We start from the raw sequence: 26,172 nt of genomic DNA, 5'->3' as shown, positions 1-26,172 counted from the left end.
ACCAAATGCTGCACTGACAGGCAACATGGAGGCACTGTCATGGCAGCACAAGAGCAAGCACTATGCACAAGGGCTATAGAGACAAAGGTCTACCATAGAAGATCAAACCCAAGGTGCAGGCTATTTTAAGATGCCTATTTTAAGATGCAAGTACGCAGGATCAGCATACATGGGGAGACATGAAAATGTGGATGGAAAAGTGTACAGAAACATCTGTGCCCAGTATGAACTCAAAGTGCCCAAATCCTAGAGGGACATTCCCCCCAAAGGTGGTTGAGAACAACAACGCTAACATCCTGTGGGACTTCAGCTTCCAGACAGACAAACAGCTGCTGGCTAACGAACTGAACATTGTGATGGTCGCCAAACAACAGAAGAGGGCAACAGCGTTAGAGGTGGCGGTATTAGCATACATTGTGTTCAAATTAGTTTTATTTGATTCTAATAAATTTATTGATATCAATATGAATGGCCTCCGGTAGCTTATGTCCGCCACCTTAAAGTAAGAATCATGGATGTGATGTCAGTGCAATAACAGAATAAAGTCCATGGGAGAAAAATTTTCATAACCAAGAAAACTTTTCATAAACAAGCACCTGCAAACATGACACATATTCATAGTACTAATGAATACTATTTTTAAGAAGTGTAGCTTGGGTGGGTGGAGTATGCATGTTTCCTCCCTGGATCCAAAAACATTGGTGAGCCTTAAAATTGCCTCTCGATGTGAAGGTGAGTGTGTGTCGTTGTTGTCTGTCTCTTTGTGTTTGCCCTGTGATGCACTGGTTCAGAGCGTAACGTGCTTTATTCCATACTCTGTGAACCTGAGCTTGGTAAAGGTTGGTTGGCTGAAGGGATGGGTGGTGTCTTTGGTGTATGTCTATTTGAGTTTGGTCTGTCCCACAAAGATAAGACGTCTCCCTTCAAGGTAGTTCAGATAAAGGTTCGTAAAACAACAGTTTGGAAACATGTTCTGAAACTGCTCACGCAACAGAAATCTTGCGTGAGTTAAACTACAAATTCCATAAGTCTACGGGAGCGGAAGTCCACCAAATGTGCGCGATGATTCTACGTCGCAGCCAATCGTCTATTAGAAATGTATGATTGACAAATAAATGGAAAAACTTGATTGGTTTCTATGTGGTTTCCAGGAAGTGAACGCCACCATTGTAACCACCTCCCACATGTGAGCCCCCGTCCATAGCACCACGCGCAGCGTGTGGAGGAGCGAGACACCGGTCGGGAGAGCAACGTCATTCCTCGGACCACCGACTCGACGTAGCGCAGCTGACTGAGAGCGGAGCGGAGCGGCGTTGTCCGAGGCAGGTAATGTGCCGGCCCCGGTTCTTCTGTTAGCACCAAGTCGCCTGCGAAACGGACAGATGGTTTCCAGTGAAACTCTGGCAAAGTAGGTCGTATTAGATAAGAACACGGTGGACGCTAGGGCCTGGTATTCTGTAGGCCCGATATACTCCGCGCTCTCTACTGACAGGGGCGGCCCGTCTGGATTCCCTCCTCCCCGGTCAGTCCCGCTGCCTCGGTTAGCTCGGTGACTTAACGGTCACCGCGCCACGAGTTTGGAGAGGTACTCAGTCTGGATAGTTGAAGTCAAATATGTCAACCGTTTGAGGCCATAGATGCTTGTTAATCCTTTGAGTGGCCAGTTCGGCTCATTTGTTTAGTTTCTCATTTTTTGCGGTTTTTCAGGCGCTGAAGCGATTACAGCAGAAAGATGGCGGACGACCCCAGCGCGGCGGACAGGAACGTGGAGATATGGAAAATCAAGAAGCTTATCAAAAGTTTGGAAGCTGCCCGGGGGTAAGTAATCCGTGAAAGTTAAGTGTTTACGTCAAGACCGGTCTAACTGTACTGGAGTGTGTGTTATATGTTGATGGTATGAACGTAGACCGCCGCAACAGCTGGAGCTCGGTTAACCCGGGCCGAATTTGGGAGTGGTTAGCTTAGCATAGCATAGCTAACTTAGCTTATCCTGGCTAGCTTAATGCTAACAGCCAACTGCTGTCGCGTTGAATTTGTTCACCTGTTAGATGTGCTGGGTTATTGAAGAAAAGTGTGTATTTATTGCGATCACGTTGGCCTCACGGCTGACAATGTGAAGGTTTATTGTTCTATTCCCGGTCTCGCGAACGGTTTAAAGCTTGTGGCGGGGATGATAACCTCTCCGCTAACCGTACGTCATCTTTCGGAGAGGCCGCTATGGGTGTCTAACAAAAAAGCACGTTGATGAGAATGGTAGGCCGGCTAGCCTACCGGCAGGCTTTCACGTGTTGCGGCAGAAACAACCCTTAACTCGTGTTGACGTGTGCGTTCGTGCTTTTTTAGTATGCGTGTTTTTTTCTCTCCCAACAATCCGCAAAGTTAGTCCCCTTTATGGCAAACTCTCGCTAAGCTCAGGGTTGATAGTTCCTTATGCTGGATGGAAAATGTTCCAGATGTGATGTCTGACAGCAGGGTTGTTATAAGCAGGGTGAATTATCAACCACTGTATGTGAAGTATTGGTTGCTGCTACTTTGGCTAAGTAAGTTTTTGTCTTGTGTTGTGCAGAATATGCTGTCCTGAGCTCCACTGCCTGCCATGTCACACAGGCAGGGTTGACTGTTTGCCCTACATTTATCCAGTGACTGTTACCTGCCCGTGGAGAGGTGTATATGCATGCACTGAACATTGCACAGTATTAGTATGCTATGTCTTTGAAATGGGTCGTAATGGAGGGACAAAAGTGAAGTGCAGTTGAACTCAGTCCTGGGTCTCAAGGGCAGATATTGTGTACTGTTACTGAAAGCTCAATTTGTTTGTCCCCCAGTGTTTTAAGATCTTGCTGTGAAAAGACTACTTACAAAGTTAAATATGAATGAAATGGATGGACAACAGTTCATTTGTCTATATGCAACTACTGTCATAAGTAATAACACCCATATTCTTTTTTCCTTCAGTAATGGCACCAGCATGATCTCACTGATCATCCCTCCAAAGGACCAGATTTCCAGAGTGGCCAAGATGTTGGCTGATGAGTTCGGCACTGCTTCCAACATTAAGAGTCGAGTCAACAGACTTTCCGTGCTTGGGGCCATCACGTCTGTACAGCAAAGACTAAAACTCTACAATAAGGGTATGTATTTCGAGTAAAACACACATGTTGGTATTGTTTAAATAATCCAGGTGCATTTGGCCAGAAAATGTTGTGATCTTCAGAATGCTTTATAACAGCTTTTCTCTGAATATTGCACTGCAACAACAGTATGTTCTGTATGCATCTGAACAAAAAAGTGTCTGATTGCTTGCCTCTTTATTTATGTTTCTCTCTCCAGTGCCACCCAATGGTTTGGTTGTATATTGTGGCACAATTGTCACAGAGGAAGGTAAAGAAAAGAAAGTCAATATCGACTTTGAGCCTTTTAAGCCAATCAACACTTCCCTGTACCTCTGTGACAACAAGTTCCACACTGAGGTGAGAGCCACTGCTTTGTCTTTGGGTGATTGTTCAATGTCTTGATGTTGCACTTTTTCCGACACTTTCTCATTGTCCCATTGTCCTGCACCATACTGTCTCCCGTAGGCATTGACGGCCCTGCTTTCTGACGACAGTAAGTTTGGCTTCATTGTGATCGATGGAAGTGGCGCGCTGTTCGGCACTCTACAAGGCAACACCAGAGAGGTGCTGCACAAGTTCACTGTGGACTTACCCAAAAAGCACGGTACTGACCCCCTGCTCACTTTACAAAGCTTTTATTTTCACTCAACATGGGTAAAGATGCTCAAGATGCTTTCATCTTTGACTCTTCAGGTAGAGGAGGTCAGTCTGCTCTGCGTTTTGCACGTCTGAGAATGGAGAAGAGACATAACTATGTGAGGAAAGTAGCTGAAACAGCTGTCCAGCTCTTTGTGTCCAACGACAAAGTTAACGTGGCTGGAATGGTCCTGGCTGGGTCTGCCGACTTCAAGACCGAACTGAGCCAGTCTGACATGTTTGACCCTGTAAGTCTGCACTCCCACAAACATACCTATATCATATGAGTACTTCCTGTGTATCAGTAATAAATTAAAAACCCAAGAATGGTCAGAGATAAGATTTGGTGACACATTACAGCAGAGGTGTCCAAACTTGGTCTTCAAGGGCCAATGCCCTGCATGTCGCTCTCATTTGCAATCCTGATTCCAATCAGGGTTTCGTTATTGGGCTTTTTCACAAGCTTGGTGATGACAATATCGTTAGGTTCTATTATGCTGAAGCTGGGTGATATGTAAACATGCAGCAGAGCGGCCCTCGACAGTGACGCTGGGTTTGAGTATCGTTAAATGTCAGTTCTATACATTTTCTTTTAAATAAGGCAAATCCACTATCGGTACTCCTGGCATTTTAATATGACTTTTATGTCCGCAAATGTTGTGTCAACCTTATTATAATGTGGACTGTATCCATTTTGGCTTCTTTACCTTCTCCCATACTGACAGATGTTTTGATGTTTATTCTAATTTGTAGTTTTGTGCATTGGTCTGTTCTTCATTTTAAATAAATGTGGAATTATTCCAAAGTTCACATACCTCAATATTAACTTTGCTCATTAAGAACATACACTATAGATGCATAAACATTTAAGTGGCTTTCAAGACATAGATTAAAGGCAAACATTTTTTGACATAACTTGATAGGGAAAGTACCCATAGTACATTGTTGTAATCTGTACTAACGTCATGTCAGTACAGTTTCCTTGACCTGTAACTCAAATTCCTCTCATTCATTTATCAAGCATCTGAATCATGAGACTTGTGCATTGAAAGCTCCCAACATCACTCTCTTTCTGCTTGTAGAAGTTTTATTAATTTAAAGTTTGTTTGTAATTCACAGAGGTTACAAGCCAAGGTTTTGAAGCTGGTAGACATCTCATATGGAGGGGAGAATGGTTTCAACCAGGCCATCGAGCTCTCAGCAGAGGTTCTCTCAAATGTCAAGTTCATCCAGGAGAAGAAGCTCATAGGCAAGTCATCCTCTTCACACTGCAGAGATGTTTTTAGTCGTGCACAAAATCTTGATTTGGTTGGGAATTTTCCTTAATATTGTCTCTGTCTGTAGGGCGGTACTTTGATGAAATCAGTCAGGATACAGGGAAGTACTGCTTTGGAGTTGAAGACACACTCAAAGCCTTGGAAATGGGCGCAGTGGAGATCCTCATAGTCTACGAGAACTTGGACACTATGCGTTACATTCTACGTGTACATGGGGCCGAGAGCAACGGAGCAGAGAATGGTATACCAGCGACGTGTGGCACATTTGCCATAGAGACATGAGGCAAACGTGCTTCTTTTTGGGTCTTGGGTTTGAAGGTTTCTTCTTTGATTCTTAGATGAGAAGACTTTGTACCTAACACCGGAGCAGGAGAAAGACAAGTCTCATTTCACAGACAAGGAGGCAAGTACTACAAGATTAAAAAGATCCTGGTTGGTAAAATGTGATCCTTAACCCATAATTCCATGTGTAGTTGACTGATTTTATTTTTTTCTTGTAGACGGGGCAGGAGCATGAGCTGATTGAGAGCATGCCACTGCTGGAGTGGTTTGCTAACAACTACAAAAAATTTGGAGCTACGCTGGAGATAGTAACAGACAAAAGCCAGGAAGGGTCCCAGTTTGTCAAGGGCTTTGGAGGCATTGGTGGTGAGCACTTTTGCTTTTACTGCTCACATTCCACCTGAATATTGCTGAATCTGGTCAGAAATTCTGAATACAACTCCGAGCACTTCACTGGGAGCTGCAGGTTTTGGTCTTTATTCTAGTTTTATTTTCTCAGTCACTTTTTTGGCTTTAAATTTGGTATATGTTCAGTAGAGCACCACATATTAAATAAAACGTAAATAATACAGTTTTAGAGCAGAGTGATTCATTTATCACTTCAGACTCTAAAGCCAACCACCAAGTTTTACCATCATGCTCTTGTAAAAAAAAAAAAGACGATGCGAAAATTAGTTGACATCCTCCATTCATTAATTTCCTCTGATCTCCCTAATTATGCTATGTTACTGCTGAATGTGGTTGTTTTGCAAGATATTCAAAAAACTTCTACAAGGCAAGGGATGTGGCACATTGGGCCTAAGAGTGTGATTTGTTACAACCAGCTTAAATTTACTCTGTAATGGTGTTACACAACCTGCTCCTTTGCGACTATGGAGTTGACTTGGTGATTTAACAAAGTATTCTTTACGTGGGGGGGGATTTTAACATCTTTACTTGAATAATTTATTTTTACTTTATCAGAAGTCACTTTGTTTCTGACCACGTGATGGTTTCCTACCCATTTGTATTGTCCGGTGGTTTGAAGTCTTCATTCCTCATAATACTTGGACTTGTCAGAACAGTGTTACAACTTTGCACACAATACTTCAGTGCTTGAAAATCTTGATGGAAGTGTATTACTTGCATTGCAGTGTGGTTTAATCCAGGTTTTTCTCTACCTGTGTAGTAAGTTTAATTTAAGCAGTAAAGACACAATAAATATTAAAGGTCTAAAATGTATCTAGTGGTATTACATTTAAAAATACTTCACATTTCCTCATCTGAAAAATAAGTTCTGTTAAAATGATTCACTCATAGTTTCGGAACTAATATTTAATACAAACTTCCAATTGAATGCAGCTTCCTCTGTTAGTAATCACACTGTACACTTAGGTATGACTTAATTCATCCATCTGTCGTATCCCACTGATGACTCTTTCTCTGTTCCTCAGGTATCTTGCGGTACAGGGTGGATTTCCAGGGCATGGAGTACCAAGGAGAGGACGATGAGTTCTTTGATTTGGATGACTACTAGGTAGTCTTGGACTGATATTGGGAGAAAAAAAAAGAAGCAAGGAATGAATGAAGAAATAAGGAAAGAAAAAAAGCCACCTCTCTTGCAGCAAGTGAGAGGTGCAACTGTGTTGACCATATATATATGACAGACACACCTTTCAATTTACCTGTTGCATACACAAACTTGCACATACATCTGTACACACGACAAAATGCATCACACAGGCTGAAGAGTGAGATTTTCTTTCATCCAGAGAGGGAGAAAGCCCTTCCTGAATAAATCCCTGCCTTAGAGTGCTGGTTCCTTCCCGTAGTTGGATTGGACTCGACTCATTTTTGTTCTTCTCCCCTCCTCCCCTCCATTATTAATTAACACAACAGCAAGTTCCCAGAATCCTCGCTGCCCCTAACCTGGTCTGAAGATGAACTATGGACTCACTCTCCACATTATAGAAAATATATTTTCCTTTCTGGCCTCATCTTGTCCCCACCCTCTTTCCCTTCTATGCTTTCTCTCTCTCTTTTTTTGCATTTCATTTTTTTACTGGTAACTGCTGCTGTTGTATTTTATGAGAGTGGGGGATTTTTTTTACCTGGGTTTCTGTAGAGAAAGGGGGACAAAGTATTAAATTTGAACTGCTGAAAACCATTGCTACCTTCTCACCTGCTGTGTTGTCACTGCTGCGTGTTTTGATGAATTACTAAATGAGCCATCTTCCTGTGTACATCAGAATATGTTGACAATCCTGTGTTACATGTGCATGCTATTTCAGCTGGGTTATCTGAAGGTTTTCCACCTTGTGTCCAACTTGAAATTACTTTTTCAATAGCAATAATACCACTTTATTTAAAAATGTTATGTATTGTTTGATTGCTTTTGGACATTTCTAACATTTTCATTGAGGACCTATATTTGCATTGCTGTAAATTACAGTCTGAGAAAACGAGCCAAAAAATGGGCATGATTTTAATGTCTAATTGTAAAATGATCTTCTGGATTTTTTTTGTTTCCAAGAAAACATTCTCATCCTGTTTAAATCTTTCATGCCATTAGTTCTACAGTGTATGATGGATTGTCTGACACAAAGTGCTTTGGAGAAGAAAAAACATGCTGCTCATGACCGCATAAATACACCAAATAGTCATGTCCAGATGGTGTAAGAGCATCCAAGAAGTATATCGGTATAGCGTGGTCAAAAATTCAGTTCTGAGAATCTCTTGGGATTTACTGGGATCTCGTCAACGGAGGTGAACTAAGGTAAGGGATGGTGTTAACTGAGGTTGTGTCTGAGAACACAGATTGCAGCACTCCCTGAATCATACGACTGAATGAAACCTGGAACAGGTTCATTTAAATGGTCAATGTGGAAGTGCAGCCTGGTTTCGTCCTGCAGTCATTTAATTATTATTGGAGCGTGCTTGTCTGGAGCAGCTGTGTGAAACTGTCATGTCACATGACGATCCCGCTCTGTATTCAGTTGCATTCATTTTAACCATTCATGAGCCTGTAGGTTTTGCCTGAATGCTTCTTTGGAAGGAAATGCACTGATAAACTATCCGTTGCAAAATTTTGGCACGTTTCATTCCAACATATAGCAGCGGTGAGTTTAAAATTACTGCTACACGGTACGTCCTATCATAGGGCTGCGTATGAAGCATACATTTTAATCGCACGTTGCACAATACAACTTCCGAACATCCTGCTGCATCTCGTATTGCAAAGCTATGCGGATGATTGATTTTGCCTTAGTGTATTCCTCTTCAGGATAGCAACAGCATCTTCATCCATTTGCCTTTTTGTTTGGGGGAGTCACCGGGGAAGCCTTGGTACCACGAAGAGCCAATCAATAAAAAGCATAGCGGTGAAACCCCGCCCCCTTAGACAAAATGTGGCAAATCAGTGGTCGTCTGGGCTGCATGGGCGTTCCCTTCCCCCACCCACCGCTCTGACACTGCCCTACCGGAGCAGTGTGGCTGAGCCGAGTGAATGACGTCTCTGAATTTGCGGGCCGCCGACGCAGGGCTGGGTTTCCATTTTCATAGCGAGTTTCGGGGGGGATCGTCAACATGGAGCCGGAGATGGAGGACAAAACGGTGGAACTGATGGTAAGATCTTCTCCCAATATGGCACCCGGGATACGCTCCGGGGTTTCTGTGACTGTTTTGTCGGGAAAAGGCGCCGAGGCTCGATTCCATGGCAGGAACGGGCTGAAGCGGCTTGGCGTTGCGGTGGAGGAGAAAGGAGGAGGAGGTGGAGGGGGGGACCAGAAATCAGAGGGAGGGCCTGAAATTATCGATACATTTCGCTAAGAATGCCCCGAATTCATGTTTTAGTTGATGAGAAAGACCATGACAATATTGTCTGTCGTCCCTCAAACAAACATTGCTTGTCAGGGAAATTGTAAATCTCGGGGAAATGGACGCGGTTGATGTTCAGCCGTCGGCCGGAGACAGCCGAGGATTGTTGGGGGAACGTTCACTGCGGTGACGCTGCGCCACTTTAACTGGGCCCTGTCTGATGCTCAGCTAGCATCCAGCTAACACTGGCGATGAGGCACGAAAATCTCCAGCAGCGATCCTTTATTATTGGCCCTGTGGCCAGGCAGCGTACACGGTTTCAGAAGTATAGTGCACTCAAACATATTCCACTGTATGAGTAAAACTTGCCGGGATGATATCGACGCGCTCCTCGTCTGTTTATATTTTTTCAAGTGCGTAGAAGGAAGTGTCGCTTCTTCGTTCACAGCGTAAGTACGATTAGCGTTAGCAATTAGCTCCGTGGCTAGTGTGCTAAATATGCTAGTTACACTTGACAGTTCTCTAATTAACATAGAGGGAAATAAACTGTTCCAAGTCGATATTTTTATTTATTTATTTATTTATAAAGGAGTAAAAGTTAAAGGAAAACAAAACACTGCTCCCCTGTACATGCCGTTCGACTGATTTGATAAGCTTCCTTGTTCCATGTTGAACGATCGGCTGCTTCGATAGGCTAAGCAGGGAAGCTGGCGTTAGCCTGCTAAAAGCTAACTTTAACATCACGGGGGTCAAAGTGGTTCGTCAGTCAGGCGTCAATTTTGACGATAAGAGGAGACGGATAAAGTTTTCTGGTTGAACCGAAGCTTTGGGGTGGACATAGTTTGAAGGTAATCGCCTACATTTTGACATAGCTTGCACTTAGTCTGATCTACACACCAGACGTTGCTTTCAATACCCCCCAAGTTACTCTTCGAAAAGAATATGTTATGTTATAATGTGTTATATATTTTGGTGGACTAGTCCTGTGAGAGGCTTGTATTTCCATGGGTGGAGGTTGGGAAACGTTTTTAGACTGTTTAGAGTAACTTATAACTGTCATAGTGACACCAGCTTTGTAGTGTATTATAATCCAACCACATTTGAACGACTTTAAACAACATCAGTCACTTAACATTTTAGTATAATATTTGATATCTTGTTAAAGCAATATGTGAGCACGAGTTTCACAAACATGGTATTGATAATAGTACTCACTGATGGTATGAAATCAAAGAAGACATGTTCACGAAGCCTTTTTAGTTCAGAGAATCAGGATTTCACAGATTAAAACTGAGAAAGTCCCTCTAAACTCGCATGGGTACACAGGTAATGTTGAATTTCGTCTGGTTTATGTTTGTTTGATTTGATTTTACGTTCCAGTGTTATTCACTAACCACTCATGAGAGTGGGGATGGCAGAACAGTGACTGGGGTATCTGTCCAAATAAGACAGTGATTGACTCAATAATCCCATTGCCCCTCCCTGTACTCTACCTATCCCCACCCTGTTCATGTTTAATAATGCTTCTGTGTGTATGTTTACCAGTCTGTACCTTGTGTGTGACTGAGTGTGTGTGTTCTTGCGCTCACTGTGCCAATGTGTGTAGCTCTAATACTGGTTTTTCCCCTCACTACCCCCCACCTCCTCCCTTCTTCTCTCTTCACTTTTTGATGGTTATGCACTCACCTCCTCTCAATTTTAACTCAAACCTTGTTTATTTATTCATTATTTCTGTGTTATTACACATGCCACACTCCACTGGTCCTATTCCTCACCAAATCCCCTCCACATTTACGCCTCTGTCCATTCATTGACACTCGTGCATCTCTTTTGTTTACCCCCTTGCAACCTCCCCTCATCAAATCCGCCCCTCCTCTTTTCCTTTACTTCCCATCTCTGGTCTCTTGCTCTTCCCTTTCTCTTCCTCCCTCACCCTGTCCACTTGGTTCTCCTCCTCCTCCTCCTCCTCCTCCCTACCTCCCTTCCTCTCTCTCTTTCACACAGTGCTCTGTGCCTCGCTCTCTCTGGCTGGGCTGCTCCTCGGTGGCTGAGAGTTTGTGTGCACTCAGGTGCCTGCAGAGCATCCCCTCCACCCGGGCTCACAACCAGGTTCTGCCTCTCTCCTCTTAATTCTGCTGCTCCTCCTCCTCCTCCTCCTCCTCCTCCTCCTCCTCCTCCTCCTCCTCCTCCTCCTCCTCTCCCTTCCTCCCTCACCATCTCCCCACCCATCACTTTTCTTCACCCACTCCTCATGCCACCTCGGTGCAGAGAGTGCACACGCACACCCCCTCACCCTCCCACCTCCTCACCTTTCGTTGTCCTTTCCTCCCCGTTGGAAGCACTCTGCTCTCTGGTTTTTCTCTGGTGCATCTTCAAATTCTTTCAGCTTGAAAGTTTCTGCTTTACAAGCTACCAGACTTTTGTCGGATCCTGTTAACTTACAGTACTGTGGGCACGTCAAAAGTCGTTATTAATTAATTTATCGTTTGATTTCAATTCTTGACTTTAAAATGAGTCGTGAATGACAGGAGGTACCAGAGGAATACCATGCATTGAGGAGTAGCATTTTCTCCTCTTCTACCTGGAGGTGTGAGGGCCGAGGTGGGGGGTCTTCCTTCAAGCTCTGAGAGGCTACATGCTTGCTTGCTTGCCTGCCTGCCTGGCTTAACTAAGTCTGTCTAATATTTCTTCTAACATCTTTATCTTCTGCTCTGCATGATCATCAAAACCAGCAAGACCATTCTGACTTCTTGTCCTGTGTGCTTCGGTCACGGTACTTGACATTTTGTACGTGCGGTTGTGTTGATTACAACCACTAATATATCCTGTTAGTTTCTTTCTACATGTGGCATGGACATTGAGTCAGAAATAACTAGAGCCAATCAATCTGGAACAGCTTTTCTTATGCTGTAAATGAGTGCTTTTGGGTTAAAACAAAGAAGTGATAGCTTAGTTATAATGCTGCCCATGACATTAGTTAAACCTCAAAGACTTATATTTCCACAGTATAATGTAACAATTTGAGTCTCATGTGGTTTTTCTGCAATCATAGCCGTTTTCAGGGACTGACCTTGGTTCAGGTATCATTGCACCATCCTGATTTACAATGGTTCCTTGCATTTTTCTTTTTTTTTTTAAGGTCTTATGTGTCCTGTATATCAGTACCATTTTATCCGTGCCTTGATGTTTTAGTTGTACCAGTGAGCTGCCTGGTTGTGCTCTTGTGTTTCTGTCTGTTTAAAGAATATGTATGTTATTCAGTGCTACTCTTTATTATATTTCATGCCAACACAATCAATTGTAAGAATCTCGTCTCTGTGTTTGTTGTTTAGTCATTAATGATGGTTTTAAGGTAATGTTCTGTCTTAGACAACCAAAGACATATTTGCCAGATGGTGGGAAATGTTGATATACAATACTAACTGAACGGTAATGAGTTTGTGTCATGATCAATATGTCAATTATTGTTGTACATGTGTCGTGTCCTTATAGTGTATTATTGTACGCAGTCTATTTGCAAAAACATGTAAGAAATGAATGGATTCTGGATACCTCTGTGTTCTTTACCTTCAGTAAGTGTTTCTATTTCATTACAGTCAGTTGATGCCAGTGACATACTTGAGCTTTTGCACTTTAATTTCCTGTCCAGACTTCTTAGCTCACATCACAGACCAGCCAGCAGATAAGGAGCCTCTTGTTGTACCAATCAGTTTATTTCATTCTGTATCCGTGTTTGTGTGTTTGTAAGCACGGCTGTTTGTGCGTGCACGACTCAAAAGTCTTGATGATTACTCTCCTTTGGCTGTGACTGTGGCACTCTTGTGTTGAGCGCTATCCACACCGCTGCCCCTGGCTCTAACGATTCCCATAACAGAGTGGGTGATGACAAGACGCTGACCGACACCTTCTCTGTGTTTTTTGTTTGTTCTGTATTCACAGAACACATCAGGGATGGAGTCACAGAATCTCGACGACCTGTCGCCAAAGAAGAACACAGTTCTCAAGGTGTGCATTTGTTTCAAACCACTGCATCTCAAATAACCCAATGGAGGCGAAAGCTTCAGCTGGCTTGAAAGCAATTTTATTTCTTCAAACATTGCAGGTTTCAAGATAATAGTACACACATTGGACCACATAATATTTTATACTGACATATCGATCTGAGGTGAACCATTATGAACTTTCATATGTGCTTTCTTCATGTTGGCAAGTGCATGACAGGCGCAATATGTGTTTTTAAACATTAGAATTATTAATCAATATTAATAATTTTACACAGGATATTACATCCCTTTGTATTGTCATGTTACATAACCATAATATATGAAATAAGAAACTTACTGGATAACTGTGGATACACAAAGGGCCTTTATGAGGATGAATTCCTTTATTTCCTCAGGCAGTGATTCTTATGGTTGCGCTGTTGTAGTAAAGTTTTCAGCGTATTACAATTTGATCCAATGATATTGTACCTGGCGGGGCTTGTTCAAGTCCTTGTTGGGCTTGGAAGTTTTCATTTCGTCCTACAGTCCAAAAGCATCATGTTAAGGATTACTGGTGAGTCCAGTTTGCCCTTACATGTAGATGTGACAGTGTGTGGCTGTCCCTCTTTGTTTACAATGCTACACAGTATCTGTTAAGGCCTTTGCTCATAGTCAGCTGGGATTGGCTCCCTGACACCCAGCGTGATAAAGCAGTGAATGGATGCAATCTATATGGCTGTTTGACCAGCAGACTCTGGTGAACACTATCACTAACATACAACATGAAAAGTCTTCAACAAACACTGAGTAGTTTACCTAGTCTGCTCCAGATTCTAAAAAGTGTCTTATTTTGGTCTTCTCGGTGAAATTCAGATTTTGACATCCTCGTTGCAGGGAAAGCCTCAATACTGCAAAAGGATCCTGGACCCAGGGTTGGGAACCATCCGATATATCATACAATACAATTATAAGACAGAAAAAAAAACAAGTACAATATAAATATGAATAATAAAGAAGTTAGAATCATTATATGCAACTGTGGGGTAAAAAGATCCTCCATTGTAAAATAAGTTTAGTGAAACTGTTCTCCCACATTCCAATTTGAGACCTTTAGTGAGTGTGTTGAGTAAAAATAAGAAAACTTTGCCATGCATGTATTGTTCTCAATACTCCTATTGACAAAAAAAGTTCAGATATAAGTATATTAATGCTGTTCTTTTCTTCTATATTCACACTCTCCATTGCAGGTCTTTCATAGACTAACAAACTTTAAAGATAGCAATGATTTATTTTTTTTGAAAAAGTACTCATCAGTTAAATACATTTCATTATTTTCATAGAATGTTTTTTTTTTTTTACATTTTTCAACTTCAGTCTGTTTTAAATGGACATGGATGACAATCTGTATTGTGTCTTCTCTCTGTGCATGTTTGCTGCTTCTTGGGAGAAAAAAAAAATTAGTCACATTGTCTTGTTGAACTTTACAGCCTAGTAACGGCCCTGTTGTTGGGTCCCGCAAACGTCCGTCAGAGGGGAACTATGAGAAGGAGAAGGAACACTGCATCGCCCTGTTTGACCAGTGGTCGGAAGCCGACCAGGTGGAGTTCGTCGAGCGCTTGATTTCCCGTATGTGCCACTACCAGCACGGCCACATCAACTCCTACCTCAAACCCATGCTGCAGAGGGATTTCATCACTGCGCTGCCAGGTACACGCACAGCTCCCAACATGAGCTAATATAGCATTTAGCATCGGCAAATCCAGTATATTGAAATTCCTTCTTCACTGTTGAATAGCTGATTACTATTTGGTAGTTTATGTGTCATCTTGTGTCTTTAACAATAATAATTGGAGAAATTCAACAAGGATTAAAAACATTCATAGCATGTCAACGTGCCCAATTTCTTTAGATTGTGACAATGTGCATAGGCACAACAGGATAATCTATGTGGAAATTGGCATAAAAAATTACTAAAGAGGGTGAAAAGGTTCCGTGGAACCAAATCTGCTTAAATGAGGAGAGTCGTTATTGTGCAGAAAAATCCTTAGTCTCTAACATTCAAAATTTTGATTAATTCAAGACATGATTGGACACTTTATTAGACTATTTCACCCTTAAAACACTGTACTTTGCGTAGTCATCTCGGCTGGATTTGACCCTCCAGCTGACTGAATGATCAGGGAGACGTGATCATATATGGATGAATATTAAACATGGACAAACGTATGGTTCGTGGGCCAAAACCAAATTGGTGTTTTTTCTGAGGCACAACTGAGCACAATTATGGAAAACATTAGAAACACACTTGCTCCTGTTGGAGGCTCACAGCTCCGGAAGTGCTGGAATCCATTTGTAGCCCTCAAACCTTTCGTAGAATCATGTTTTTTGTGTTCTCTGCACATTGCATTTTCTGCTCAACGTTGGATGCGTGAAATCTGAACCATCCGAACAAAGTCATCAGTCGCTGTGTCCACTTTCTGTTTGATTGGCTCAGTCATGAGCAGATCACTTCTAGCATGTTTTGGAGCCACCATTTTGCAATTATGCTCAAGTCTGCATAATTGCAGAAGCTTAATATAAAATTGAAAATACAGAATGACTTTGACCTCCATTTAAAAATCCCACTTTCTTCGATTTGTGATAATCGGCCATCCCGACTTAAGATGAACAGCATATGAAATCATCTTCATTTTATTGCACACACTCACCGCCTCGTCTTCCTGTCTCACTAGCCCAAGGCCTGGATCACATAGCGGAGAACATCCTGTCATTCCTGGACGCGCGCTCGCTGTGCTCGGCAGAGCTGGTGTGTAAGGAATGGCAGAGGGTCATCTCTGAGGGTATGCTGTGGAAGAAGCTCATTGAACGCATGGTCCGAACCGACCCACTCTGGAAAGGCCTGTCGGAGAGACACCAGTGGTAAGAAAACATTCACACTCCTTCATTAGGACATGATACTGACTGAAGCTGGAAGAATGAAATGAATGTATTTTGATGCTGTGGGTAATTTATATAAAAAAAAAAAAAGAAACTTGAAAGTGGAAATCAAGGTTATACTTTGTTCTTTAATATTTTCTTGCCAATGAAAATTTTTTTTTTTTAAATAAAACGTTTGTTTTGTTTTCCTTCACTTAGGGAGAAATATTTGTTCAAAAACCGCACGTCAGAAGTCCCGCCCAACTCCTACTATCACTCCCTTTATCCCAAGATCATTCAAGACATAGAGGTAAGGCACACCTGCTAAACGGACTTTCTGTAGAAACGACCAGTATTACAGTTGTCGAAACTGCTCGGTGCATTGTCATCAAAAGGGGCAAAGCTTGTTAGAAAGTGATTAAACATCCTTTTAGGATTTGATTTTCGCACTTCAGAGTTCATACAGTACTGTTTACATATGACAATCTCATTAGAGTCACAGCCCCACTTCACTTTGCCTGATCTGATCACATGACCTCATTGTTGTTGATCGTTCTCATTTGCTTCTCTGTATTCCCAACAGACTATTGAGGCGAATTGGCGATGTGGCAGACACAACTTGCAGAGGATTCAGTGTCGCTCAGAAAACAGTAAAGGTGTTTACTGCCTCCAGTACGACGACGATAAAATCATCAGTGGCCTTAGGGACAATTCCATCAAGGTACAGTTGTTTTAAAGGCTTGAATATCTCAAGCTCACATGTCGTGTTAATGTTGCCGAACTACAGTTGTGCTCATCTTTTATGAGAATTTATGATTTCTTGGCCATTTCTCAGACAGTATGAATAACACAAGAACTTTTCATATACTCAAGGTCAGTGTTTGGGTGAAATCATTTCTCATCAAACAACTGTGTTTCACATTTTTAAATCGATATGACAACAGAAACTACCCAAATCACCTTGATCAAAAGTTTACATACCACTGGATGAAAGATGTTATGTATTGTTTGATTGCTTGTGAGGCTCACTGGCCTTTTATACACACAAAATACTGATTACAAGCAAACAGATCACAGATCAGGTTGGTGACCTTTAGTAGCCATTCAAATACATTTGTTTCATCTTGTGTGCATGTTATCAGTCCAAAATCTCCAGGGTATGTAAACTTTTCACCAGGGTCATCAGGTAGTTTATGTTGTCATTATTATTTATAAAGAGTAAACACAGTTGTTTGATAATAAATAGCGTCACCCAACCACTAGCCACGAGCGAAAGAAAAACGTCTTCCCTTATTATTCAGATTATCTGAAAATAAAATGGCCAAATAAATCATAAATTCTGCCAAGGTATGTAAGCCTATGGACACAACTGTACATGTAACAGGCGTTAAAGAAAGGGTTTTCGTTAGGCTTCTCAAACACGTTTTTATCAATGACATACTGTTTGTTTGTTCAAAATGTATGGGGAGAGGAGTCTGTGTTTCAGAACTGATGTTATTGTACGTGTAGATAAATTCAAAATCTACTAAAGGGAAAGCTGTACTGCTCTCTTACTTGTCACAACAAAGCACTGTTATAAGCCAGGGGGATCAGGCATGACCACCGGATTAAAACTGTGCAGTCAGAAGGTTGAATCCAGTCGGTGTCATGATATTTCAAAGCGTAAAGTTGTTAATGAAAACCTTGAACTTTAGTTTTCAACAGTTTCTGATTCTTTCTGTGGATATCCCAATGTTTTAGTCAGACCATCAGACACAACACTGAGATCTGAGCTGAGAGCTCAGTGGTGACGCAGCTGAAAGCTCAGCGAGAGAATTGACATGAGCATCAAAGTTGTACTGTAAGGGCGTAAACATGAACGCCACGGTTTTAAAATGCCAACATTGGATGGCCTGGTGTTAGTGCATTACATATTGCATAATACAAATGGTCTTTTTTAGAATTATAAGTTTCAACTTGTAAAAACGCTGACTTTTTAGAACTATACTTTGAGCACTTTGTATAAAAACAAGAGGGACATTTTGAGTGAAGTTTATTGAACTGGTTTGACTCAGTCAGGATGAAAATGGGCTTGATGTGGCCCATGAAGTAAAATTAGTTCGATCAACTCGATAATTTGACTTCTGTGTGTCAGTTTACTGCACAGCTTCAAAACAGATATGTAAAAGAAATTAACATTGATCACATTTATTGTTTTTAAGCTCAATCGTCAAAAGGTTTTTTTTACCCTCGAGAAAAACAGCTACTGTGTGTGTGTTTGCTTTATTCCAACATGTGATTGTATATCTTTTCAATTGATTCTTTTTTTCCCCCTTGTGACTCGATGTGGCTTATTGCGTTATTGTGTGTTGCACCGGGTTGAACCAGCAAACACTGAGACACAAGTGAATTATGGGATAAAAGGCCTGAACACCAGGCTCATTGTGTTTTCCACTTATCTGTGTGGCCTGAGAGAGGAGAGGAAGACAACGGCGGCGAGGAGGGGTTGAAAATGGGGAGGTGAAGAACAGATTTGTCTTGTGATTGTTGTGGAGGAGGCTGATGCGCACCAGAGAAGAGCTGAATGGTTCTTACGGAGCCTTGGAGCTCAGCACAGCAATGGGGAAAGTGTGCATGAATGGTGCATGAGCACTGCTGTGATAATAGGCCATTCTTAGCCTGACCCAAATCTGCATCCTTTTGAAAATCCACTTGTTCTTCCACTTTCTCTCCGTCTCCCTCTGTTAAAATCTCTCCCCGGGTTTTTCTCATGTTCTTCTTGTCCTCCTTTAGATCTGGGATAAACAGTCTCTGGAGTGTCTGAAGATATTGACCGGTCACACAGGCTCAGTATTGTGTCTTCAGTATGATGAGAGGGTCATTGTCACCGGGAGTTCCGACTCAACGGTCAGGTACGAAACACATCTACACACTCCATTCAGAAGACAATCATTCCACGGAAGGCTGTTCCTCCTTGTTCATGGCTGCTGGACTGATTTGATGAATAGTTTGCAAGGCAGTGGTGTGTTCAATCGATTTCCATCTCTGCTCTTTTTATCAGCTCAAACACATGTTTGGTTGACTTCATCAGCAGACCAGAAAGCAGGTGACCCTCTGTAGATGCCAAACAGAACAACATTGCAGAGGAGGCCCTGATGCCCCCTTTAAAGGCAATGTCCTACTTATGAGGACCGTCTATAGCACAGGGATCTACAACCTTTTTGAACAAAATAGCCATTTTTGTGATTTCCCACCAAATCGAATTTACCTGGAGCCACAAAACACGTTTAACCTTAACAATGAGGCTAACACAGCTTTAAAGTTTCAGTTGTATTGTAGGTTTAAAACACAGACAAAAACTGTGTCTTATGTTGCATTAATGACATTTCAAATACAGTTTAAGAATGTGAACATTTCATTAGATTTTCAGCAGTTTTTGTGCCTAATTTTAGTGGCATAATCCTTCTTTTCCAGCGTTTTTCTGACAATTTTGACATTTTAGAATAGAAATGGTTTATTTATCCTAGAGGGAAATTTCTTTTAAGAATTGCTCCACACAGCATAAATGGAAAGTTGAATATTAAACCACAATAGAAATGTAATTAGTAATTTTGAATATTGATATATTCCAGACTTAACGTAGAACTTCAATGTGTAGTTTAAAACATGTAAAGACCATTTCCGGCCAGTAGATGGAGGCTTTTTTTTTCTTTTTTCTTTTTGATAAGCAGAAGGGGGACAAATGAGTGGTACTTTGTGAAGTCGAAAATGTTTAAAAACCAAACATTTAAAAAGCTTTAAATAACATCTGTATTCAAGTGAGGCTCGAGGTCCTCAACAGAATCAACTCCTCTGTGATTTGGATTCTTTCTGTCGGCAGCCCTCAATAAACACAACAGGAATGGTTTGGGACAACACACATAATATATTTTTGGTTTTATATAGTGTGATAAATGTTGCGCTGTGTCCCCGTTAAACACTGAATATTAACAAACTGATTAAACAGCTCACAGACAAATCCACTAAAACCACAAATGACTTGTTTTCTTATCGGCAGTCAACAGCTGTTGTTCAATACCTTCTTTCAATTTCACACATAGTGTCTCATGCATGTCTGCTAAACACTGATAAAGTGCAGTTCATTTAAGTTGGAGGCATACGAACTGTTTTTCACCTACAGACGAAGTATACAAACAGCAGGGACACTCGCCGGAGGTGAAACGTGTCTGAGTTGTACAATTGTTGATCAACCAACAACAACAGTTTTGAGTATTTAGCTCTATATTTGTTGAGAAACTTATTTCATATGTGAATCATATTTCACTTAGATTTTAGAATATGCTACGAGCCACTTGAAGTTTGCCGTCGTTTGCGCACTCCTTTTTTTTTAATACTCATTTGGTTTTCAGTGTGATTACTACCATTATGCAAGAAGACTTCCCTTAAAACAAATTTTAAAAAAAAGAAACGCTTCACAGAGATCGGGACGTAGTACACTCCCCATGCTGTATGCCTTTGTCTGTTTTGCAGACTAAAACAGCATACCCACATCTGCTGCTTTCTGCTCCTTGTGGTCTATCATTAAATCAACTCAAAGTTGTAATAAAAGTAATTAAGTTTGTTATTTATTGTGACTTAGATTTACTGTCAGCACCGCAGATAAAGGGATCTGTTTTATTGCAGATATTTTAAGGCCTGGCATGTGTGCGTATGTTGACACTTGTTTGGCTACTGCACACAGAAGCTCAACATTAATTCTCTTATTACTTCACACTTCAGGCGTACTTGCTGGTCCATGTCCAAGGAAAATGTGATTTCACTTCCTTAGTAACAGCTTGACAGGCACTTTGTTTGTAGGTTTGGTTGTCATCTTTTCCAATGTGTTTTGCATTTGCCTCTTTAAGTGCCCAGCGGTGCAGCTCACTGACATGTTCTTAACAGGCGCTCGTGCACGCACACGTGTGCAAATGGAGTTATTCTGCGTTGCAGAACCAATAAATTAGCTTCTCCCCTGTGTCTCCATTGTTTTCCTTTTCCTCTTCTTTCATTACATGTCTTTTCCATACCTCGGTTCTTCCTGATGATTCTTTCTCCTGGACCCATCTCATTTTTCTTTCCACTAATCTCACCCCTTTGTTATCACCCCTGCTCGTTTGGCACGGCTCCCTCGACATTCCTTTTCTTTTTTCAATTCTCATCCCACTGTATCTTTTTCTTTCTTCCTGACTTTTGCCCCCAACCCCTTGGTCTAACTGTCATCTCTGTGTTCTCTGTTCCTCCGCTGTTTTCCTCGGCCCTCCTTCCTCTGCTGCACCACAGGGTGTGGGAGGTTACGACGGGTGAGGTCCTGAACACACTGATCCATCACAACGAGGCAGTTCTCCACCTGCGTTTCGCCAACGGCCTGATGGTCACGTGCTCCAAGGACCGTTCGATTGCAGTCTGGGACATGGCTTCGCCGACTGACATCGGCCTCCGTCGCGTCCTGGTGGGGCATCGAGCTGCTGTCAATGTGGTCGACTTTGACGACAAATACATTGTGTCCGCCTCAGGGGACCGTACTATCAAGGTGACAATCACTGAAACATTCCTCGGGTTTTTAATATTTATTCAATATCGTTTTGAGCTTTTATTTTATTTTTTATAGTTTCTAAGACTTGTATTTGCACTCCATCTAAACGTCTACTTCCCTCAATACTGTTGATAGTTTCGTGAAGGTGTTTTGTGTCGCTCCCTCTACAGGTATGGAGCACCAGCACATGTGAGTTCGTCCGGACTCTAAATGGTCATAAGCGGGGAATCGCGTGTCTACAGTACAGAGATCGCCTGGTGGTCAGTGGCTCATCTGACAACACAATCCGGTGCGTGTGAGATTCAGTGGCTCTAATAATATATATACTTTTTTTTAATTAACGTAAACATTGGCATCATAACACGTACCATAGGGAGACGCAGCAGGTGCGACGGGAATTCACTTAAAATGTGAGCTGATTATATTTTGCGAGTGCAGCTTTAAATGTCGCTCCCCCTACAGAAGATGAAATTACCATGGTGTGTACTTGCACGCCAACACACTCACAGAAGCGGTCAGCCTGTCTGGGACAGGTCCGCCTTCCCTGGCTTCACAAAGTTCTGCCATTTGTTAAGTCATCCATTTTTCCTGTCTGGATCTGAGGCGTATGTGAAGGAAAGCTGGGATTTTCTGCGCAAATTATAAAGCTGCGAGCTATGATAAGAGGTTTCACGCTGTCTAAATTCTAGAAGACCTGTGCTTTTCTTTATTACTGTTATTGATGCAGTTGCACTCCCTCACTAAATAACCCCCAGTCTCTGTCAACTTTCAACCAAAGGGGGCTGTTTAATTCATTTTAAAGTTTATTTGAGATTGTAATGAAACTTGCGGCCCAACCGTCTGCAACAGAAGTCATTTTAACAAACGTGACGTCATTTCATTTATATGCTCAAAACCACAAAATATTTGCCATCAATAATTGTCGAAGAACTGCGCTTTGGGGTGACATAGTTTTGAAAATTATTAGAGCACAGATTACACTGTAAAACATTACCAGGTGTCAGAGTTTACTGAGGCCTCTGTTTCTGCAGGTTATGGGACATAGAATGTGGGGCGTGTTTGCGAGTGCTGGAAGGTCACGAGGAGTTGGTGCGCTGCATTCGCTTCGACAACAAAAGGATCGTCAGTGGCGCCTACGACGGGTGAGTCTTGTAAACACTTCTCCAAACTGTTTGTTTGGTGACATTTTAACATGTCGCGGTGCTGCTCCTGCAGGAAAATTAAGGTGTGGGACCTGCAAGCAGCCTTGGACCCACGAGCCCCTGCCAGCACATTATGCCTGCGTACTCTAGTGGTGAGTACCTGAGCAGAAATTGGCGACACGACTTGTATGGTGCATTTTACTTCTTGTGTCGTCTCAGCATAAAATACGATTCATCACATTATGCTGACGGCTTCCATTCAAACGTTTGGTATTTGTTTGGTATTTAAATTGAAAATGATTACCATCAGTGAAGGAAGACAAAGTGTGAGAATAGCTAAATGAAAAAAAAAAAACAATATCAGTAAGTGTTCCATCCAACACCTTTGAAACTATAGATTCATACTGGACTGCAACCTATCCTGTAAACTCAGAGGAAACTGTTGAGCTACATATTACAGAAGCGGTAAAGGCCTAATTTAAGTCCCAATACATCAACTTTATTTCCAGTAGAAAATCCAAAGAGGTTTAATCATGAAATGCCACTGAAAATGAACAAATCCCTGATCTATAACCAGTTTTCTAATAGAGTTTATTCTCCGCATGAAAGACAACTGATCTCTTAGAACCACGGTCGAAATAAATCGCTCCAAGTAGCGTCCAACCACTAACTGTTCATATCAGGAAACACAGTTAGTTAACCATAAAACTTTTTTCAGCCAACATGTAATTTCAAACTGTAACATCAAAGCTCCTAATTGTCAAATAAAATGCTGCTAGACCACAGTCACTTTCAGTGAGTCCAGCATTTGAAGGAATTGTTTAGGGTGTCGTGTGTGCGTGTATTTTGTAATGTGAAGCAGTGTGGACTGACTGCTCGGCTGCTCTTCCTGTTTTCAGGAGCACTCTGGCCGTGTGTTCCGCCTGCAGTTCGATGAGTTTCAGATCATCAGCAGTTCTCACGATGACACCATCCTGATCTGGGACTTCCTGAACGTCTCAACCAACGGCCAGTCAGAAGGACGGTCTCCTTCCCGGACCTACACCTATATTTCTAGATAGCAGGTACCTGGGGACACGCATCGCATTTGCGAATGTTTTCTGTAAAAAAAAAAAAAGTTTAGATCTTTCTGTGCACTACCACGAGTCACTGCTGATTCTCCTCTTCACTCCTGCTCAGGTGGCGCCATCCACTGCATCCTTTCTTGGAGGAACCCAGGGCTGATTGGCTGATGGATGTGTCTGTCAGGGAAAGGAGCCCATCTCTTCTCCTTCCTCCTTGTCATCTCTCTGTCCACCCCCACCCCCCCCCCCCCCCTGGCCACCACTGCTTCCCACCCCGGCCGTTTTGACAGACTTTCAGCTTGTGCCCGTTGCCTCCCACCACACACACACACACACACACACACACACACACACACACACACACTAGTCAGCACTCTGAGGTTTCCCCAACTGCAGAATCAACGTGACTCTCCCAAGAAGCTCACCTTCTGACTCCTAATTTATGTTTTGTAAAGTACACTATTGACAGTATTAACATAGACCTGAAGTAAGTCACATGTGCTTTTCGTCCACTTGATCCGAACTTAAAGCGACTTCTGTTCCTCAGTTTTCAGCCCCTGTCAAAACAGCTTTCCACAGAGACAAGATTGCTGATAGTTATATATTTATAATTCTGTTACACACACACATGCAGACACACTCACACACAGTACAGAACAGTGGCACAGTTGGACAGAGGATGACTGGAGCTGCGATCCGGGAGACAGAGACTCTTTACTCGGCTCCAGGGAAGAAGGGAAGGGAAGGGAAGGATGGGAGGTGGGGGGAGAGAATGAGGGAGAAACGGGTTTGGGATAAGGTCACCGCTCCCTCTCACTCCCTCTCACTCCTCCCTGACACTTTCTCTCTCTCTACTCCCCTGCCCCACCCCCTCCCCTCGCTCCCTTGCTCCTAACCCCCCCCCCCCAGAGATGCACACTCACTTGGAATAAGGGGGCACACACACTCAAGTTTGTGTGAGTGTGTGTTTGTGTATGTGGACTTTGTGAGAAATGGTGGAAGTGAGTCGAAGCGTCAGACAGACATGCATGTGAGGTTGCCTTGGATACAGCATCCTGGTAGACCTCTGCTTTTTTTTTTTTTTTCCCTCTTTAACTCTTACTTTCTTACTGTTTTTTATTACTGTTATTTTCTAAATTTATTTGAGTATTTTGGTTCTTAGTACAAAAGTCATACTAAGCGTAGTCCTCTTTCTCTCCCCTGGTAATTTCTTTCTTTCTCTCTTTGTCTCTCACTGTCTCTTCCCTCATTCTTTCCTCTAACCCTTGTTCATCTGTCCCTTTCTCTCCCACATCACGTGCTTGCTTTGGTTATGAGAGAAGCTGGAATTCAAGAGCTCAAATTTAGCTGTAAACGGAGTTGTCTTGTCCAAAATTGTGTTGTATATTAAAAATGATTTTTTAAAGAAAATGATCTTATTGTGAATAAAGTACTTGACAGTGGTGGAGTGTTGAGCCAACTGTAACATGAATGAGTGTCTAATTGTCCATCTGTTCATGTTTGTGTGTGTGTGTGCGCGTGTGTGTGTTTTGTCAGACGTTGTCTGGAACGGAATATGGAAAAAATGTAAAGAAGTAGATGAACATATTTTGAGTTGGCACTTTTTTGTTTGTATTGCATTACAAAAGGTAGTCATTGGACGAGCGTTGCACCTGCACATGCGACATTTTGTCAACTGTTGATATGAGCTGGCCTTGAGTCAAACCCTTAATATCACAAGCGTTCACTCATCAGACCTTAATTTGTGTTAAAAGTCAAGCCCAATAAGACATGACATTTAAGTAATTGTCAGATTTTGGGCAACATGTTAGTGCTTCAAATTCATAGGTTAAACTCACTCATGTGCAACTTGTCACTTTTGCTGTGAGAAGCTGCATGTTGATGCTTCATACCAGCTCTGTACTGTCACACTGAGAATACACCAGCTTAATTTTAAGATCATGACTTTCCTATTTGAAGTTTTCTTGTTGTCCTTACTCATATTATTTTCTGGTGGCTTCCTCTTCAGTCCGAGTCGATCCCATAGTTCAGGCTGCGAGTATGTATTTATCATCTTTGTCCCTCCGATGGAGACCCGTCTAACGTGCAACTGCCTTTCTGTCAACACCAGCGGGGATAAACTCCAGTCTCAATTGCAACACAAAAGTTGGAAGCGGCAGCATGAACGTGTGGGTGTTTTCAGTATGGCCACCAGGTGGGAGTATAAACTCATCCTTCTCTTTCAGTACAATCTGTTTTGAGACTTAAACTGCTGGGTAGCCAAGTTTGGAGTCTAAACAACCTGTTAGAGTAGATCACATCCCCACATTTATAAACAGTGTAACTGTGAAGCAAAGGAGTGCATTTGAAATTCTTGTTGTTTTATGTGAAACAAAGATCTTATAGCCAGCATTATATTTCATTTCTGCAATTA

At 42.1% G+C, this 26,172-nt stretch overlaps 2 protein-coding genes across 4 annotated transcripts; both read left to right on the top strand.

The window, feature by feature from the left end:
• The first annotated feature begins 1,193 nt into the window (after positions 1-1,193).
• Positions 1,194-7,454, top strand: LOC308134956 (eukaryotic peptide chain release factor subunit 1). 3 transcript variants are annotated; one of them, XM_080502818.1, is made up of 11 exons: positions 1,194-1,322; positions 1,708-1,818; positions 2,956-3,131; positions 3,331-3,470; positions 3,579-3,717; positions 3,807-3,997; positions 4,869-4,998; positions 5,094-5,267; positions 5,365-5,429; positions 5,527-5,674; positions 6,742-7,454. In XM_080502818.1, the coding sequence occupies exons 2-11, from the start codon at positions 1,733-1,735 to the stop codon at positions 6,822-6,824; spliced, it is 1,332 nt and encodes a 443-aa protein (XP_080358944.1). In that variant the 5' UTR covers positions 1,194-1,322; positions 1,708-1,732; the 3' UTR covers positions 6,825-7,454. The 3 variants fall into 3 exon arrangements, with proteins under 3 accessions (XP_080358944.1, XP_080358943.1, XP_080358945.1); XM_080502817.1 differs by having other exon boundaries at positions 1,194-1,326; XM_080502819.1 differs by lacking the exon at positions 1,194-1,322 and adding an exon at positions 1,458-1,585.
• A 1,329-nt stretch (positions 7,455-8,783) lies between these two features.
• On the top strand, positions 8,784-25,224 carry fbxw11a (F-box and WD repeat domain containing 11a). The gene is made up of 13 exons (XM_080502561.1): positions 8,784-8,911; positions 13,043-13,108; positions 14,574-14,793; positions 15,819-16,005; positions 16,222-16,312; positions 16,586-16,723; positions 18,775-18,893; positions 21,301-21,550; positions 21,724-21,842; positions 22,585-22,695; positions 22,769-22,847; positions 23,595-23,759; positions 23,875-25,224. Exons 1-12 carry the CDS (start codon positions 8,873-8,875, stop codon positions 23,754-23,756), a joined length of 1,581 nt encoding a protein of 526 aa, XP_080358687.1. The 5' UTR covers positions 8,784-8,872; the 3' UTR covers positions 23,757-23,759; positions 23,875-25,224.
• The last annotated feature ends 948 nt before the right edge of the window (positions 25,225-26,172 follow it).

This window comes from Blennius ocellaris (genome assembly GCF_963422515.1).
Source record: "Blennius ocellaris genome assembly, chromosome: 9".
In the NCBI taxonomy this organism is placed as follows: Eukaryota; Metazoa; Chordata; class Actinopteri; order Blenniiformes; family Blenniidae; genus Blennius; species Blennius ocellaris.
Note: the sequence above shows the minus strand (reverse complement) of the source record. Positions and strands in the feature narration are given on the sequence as shown.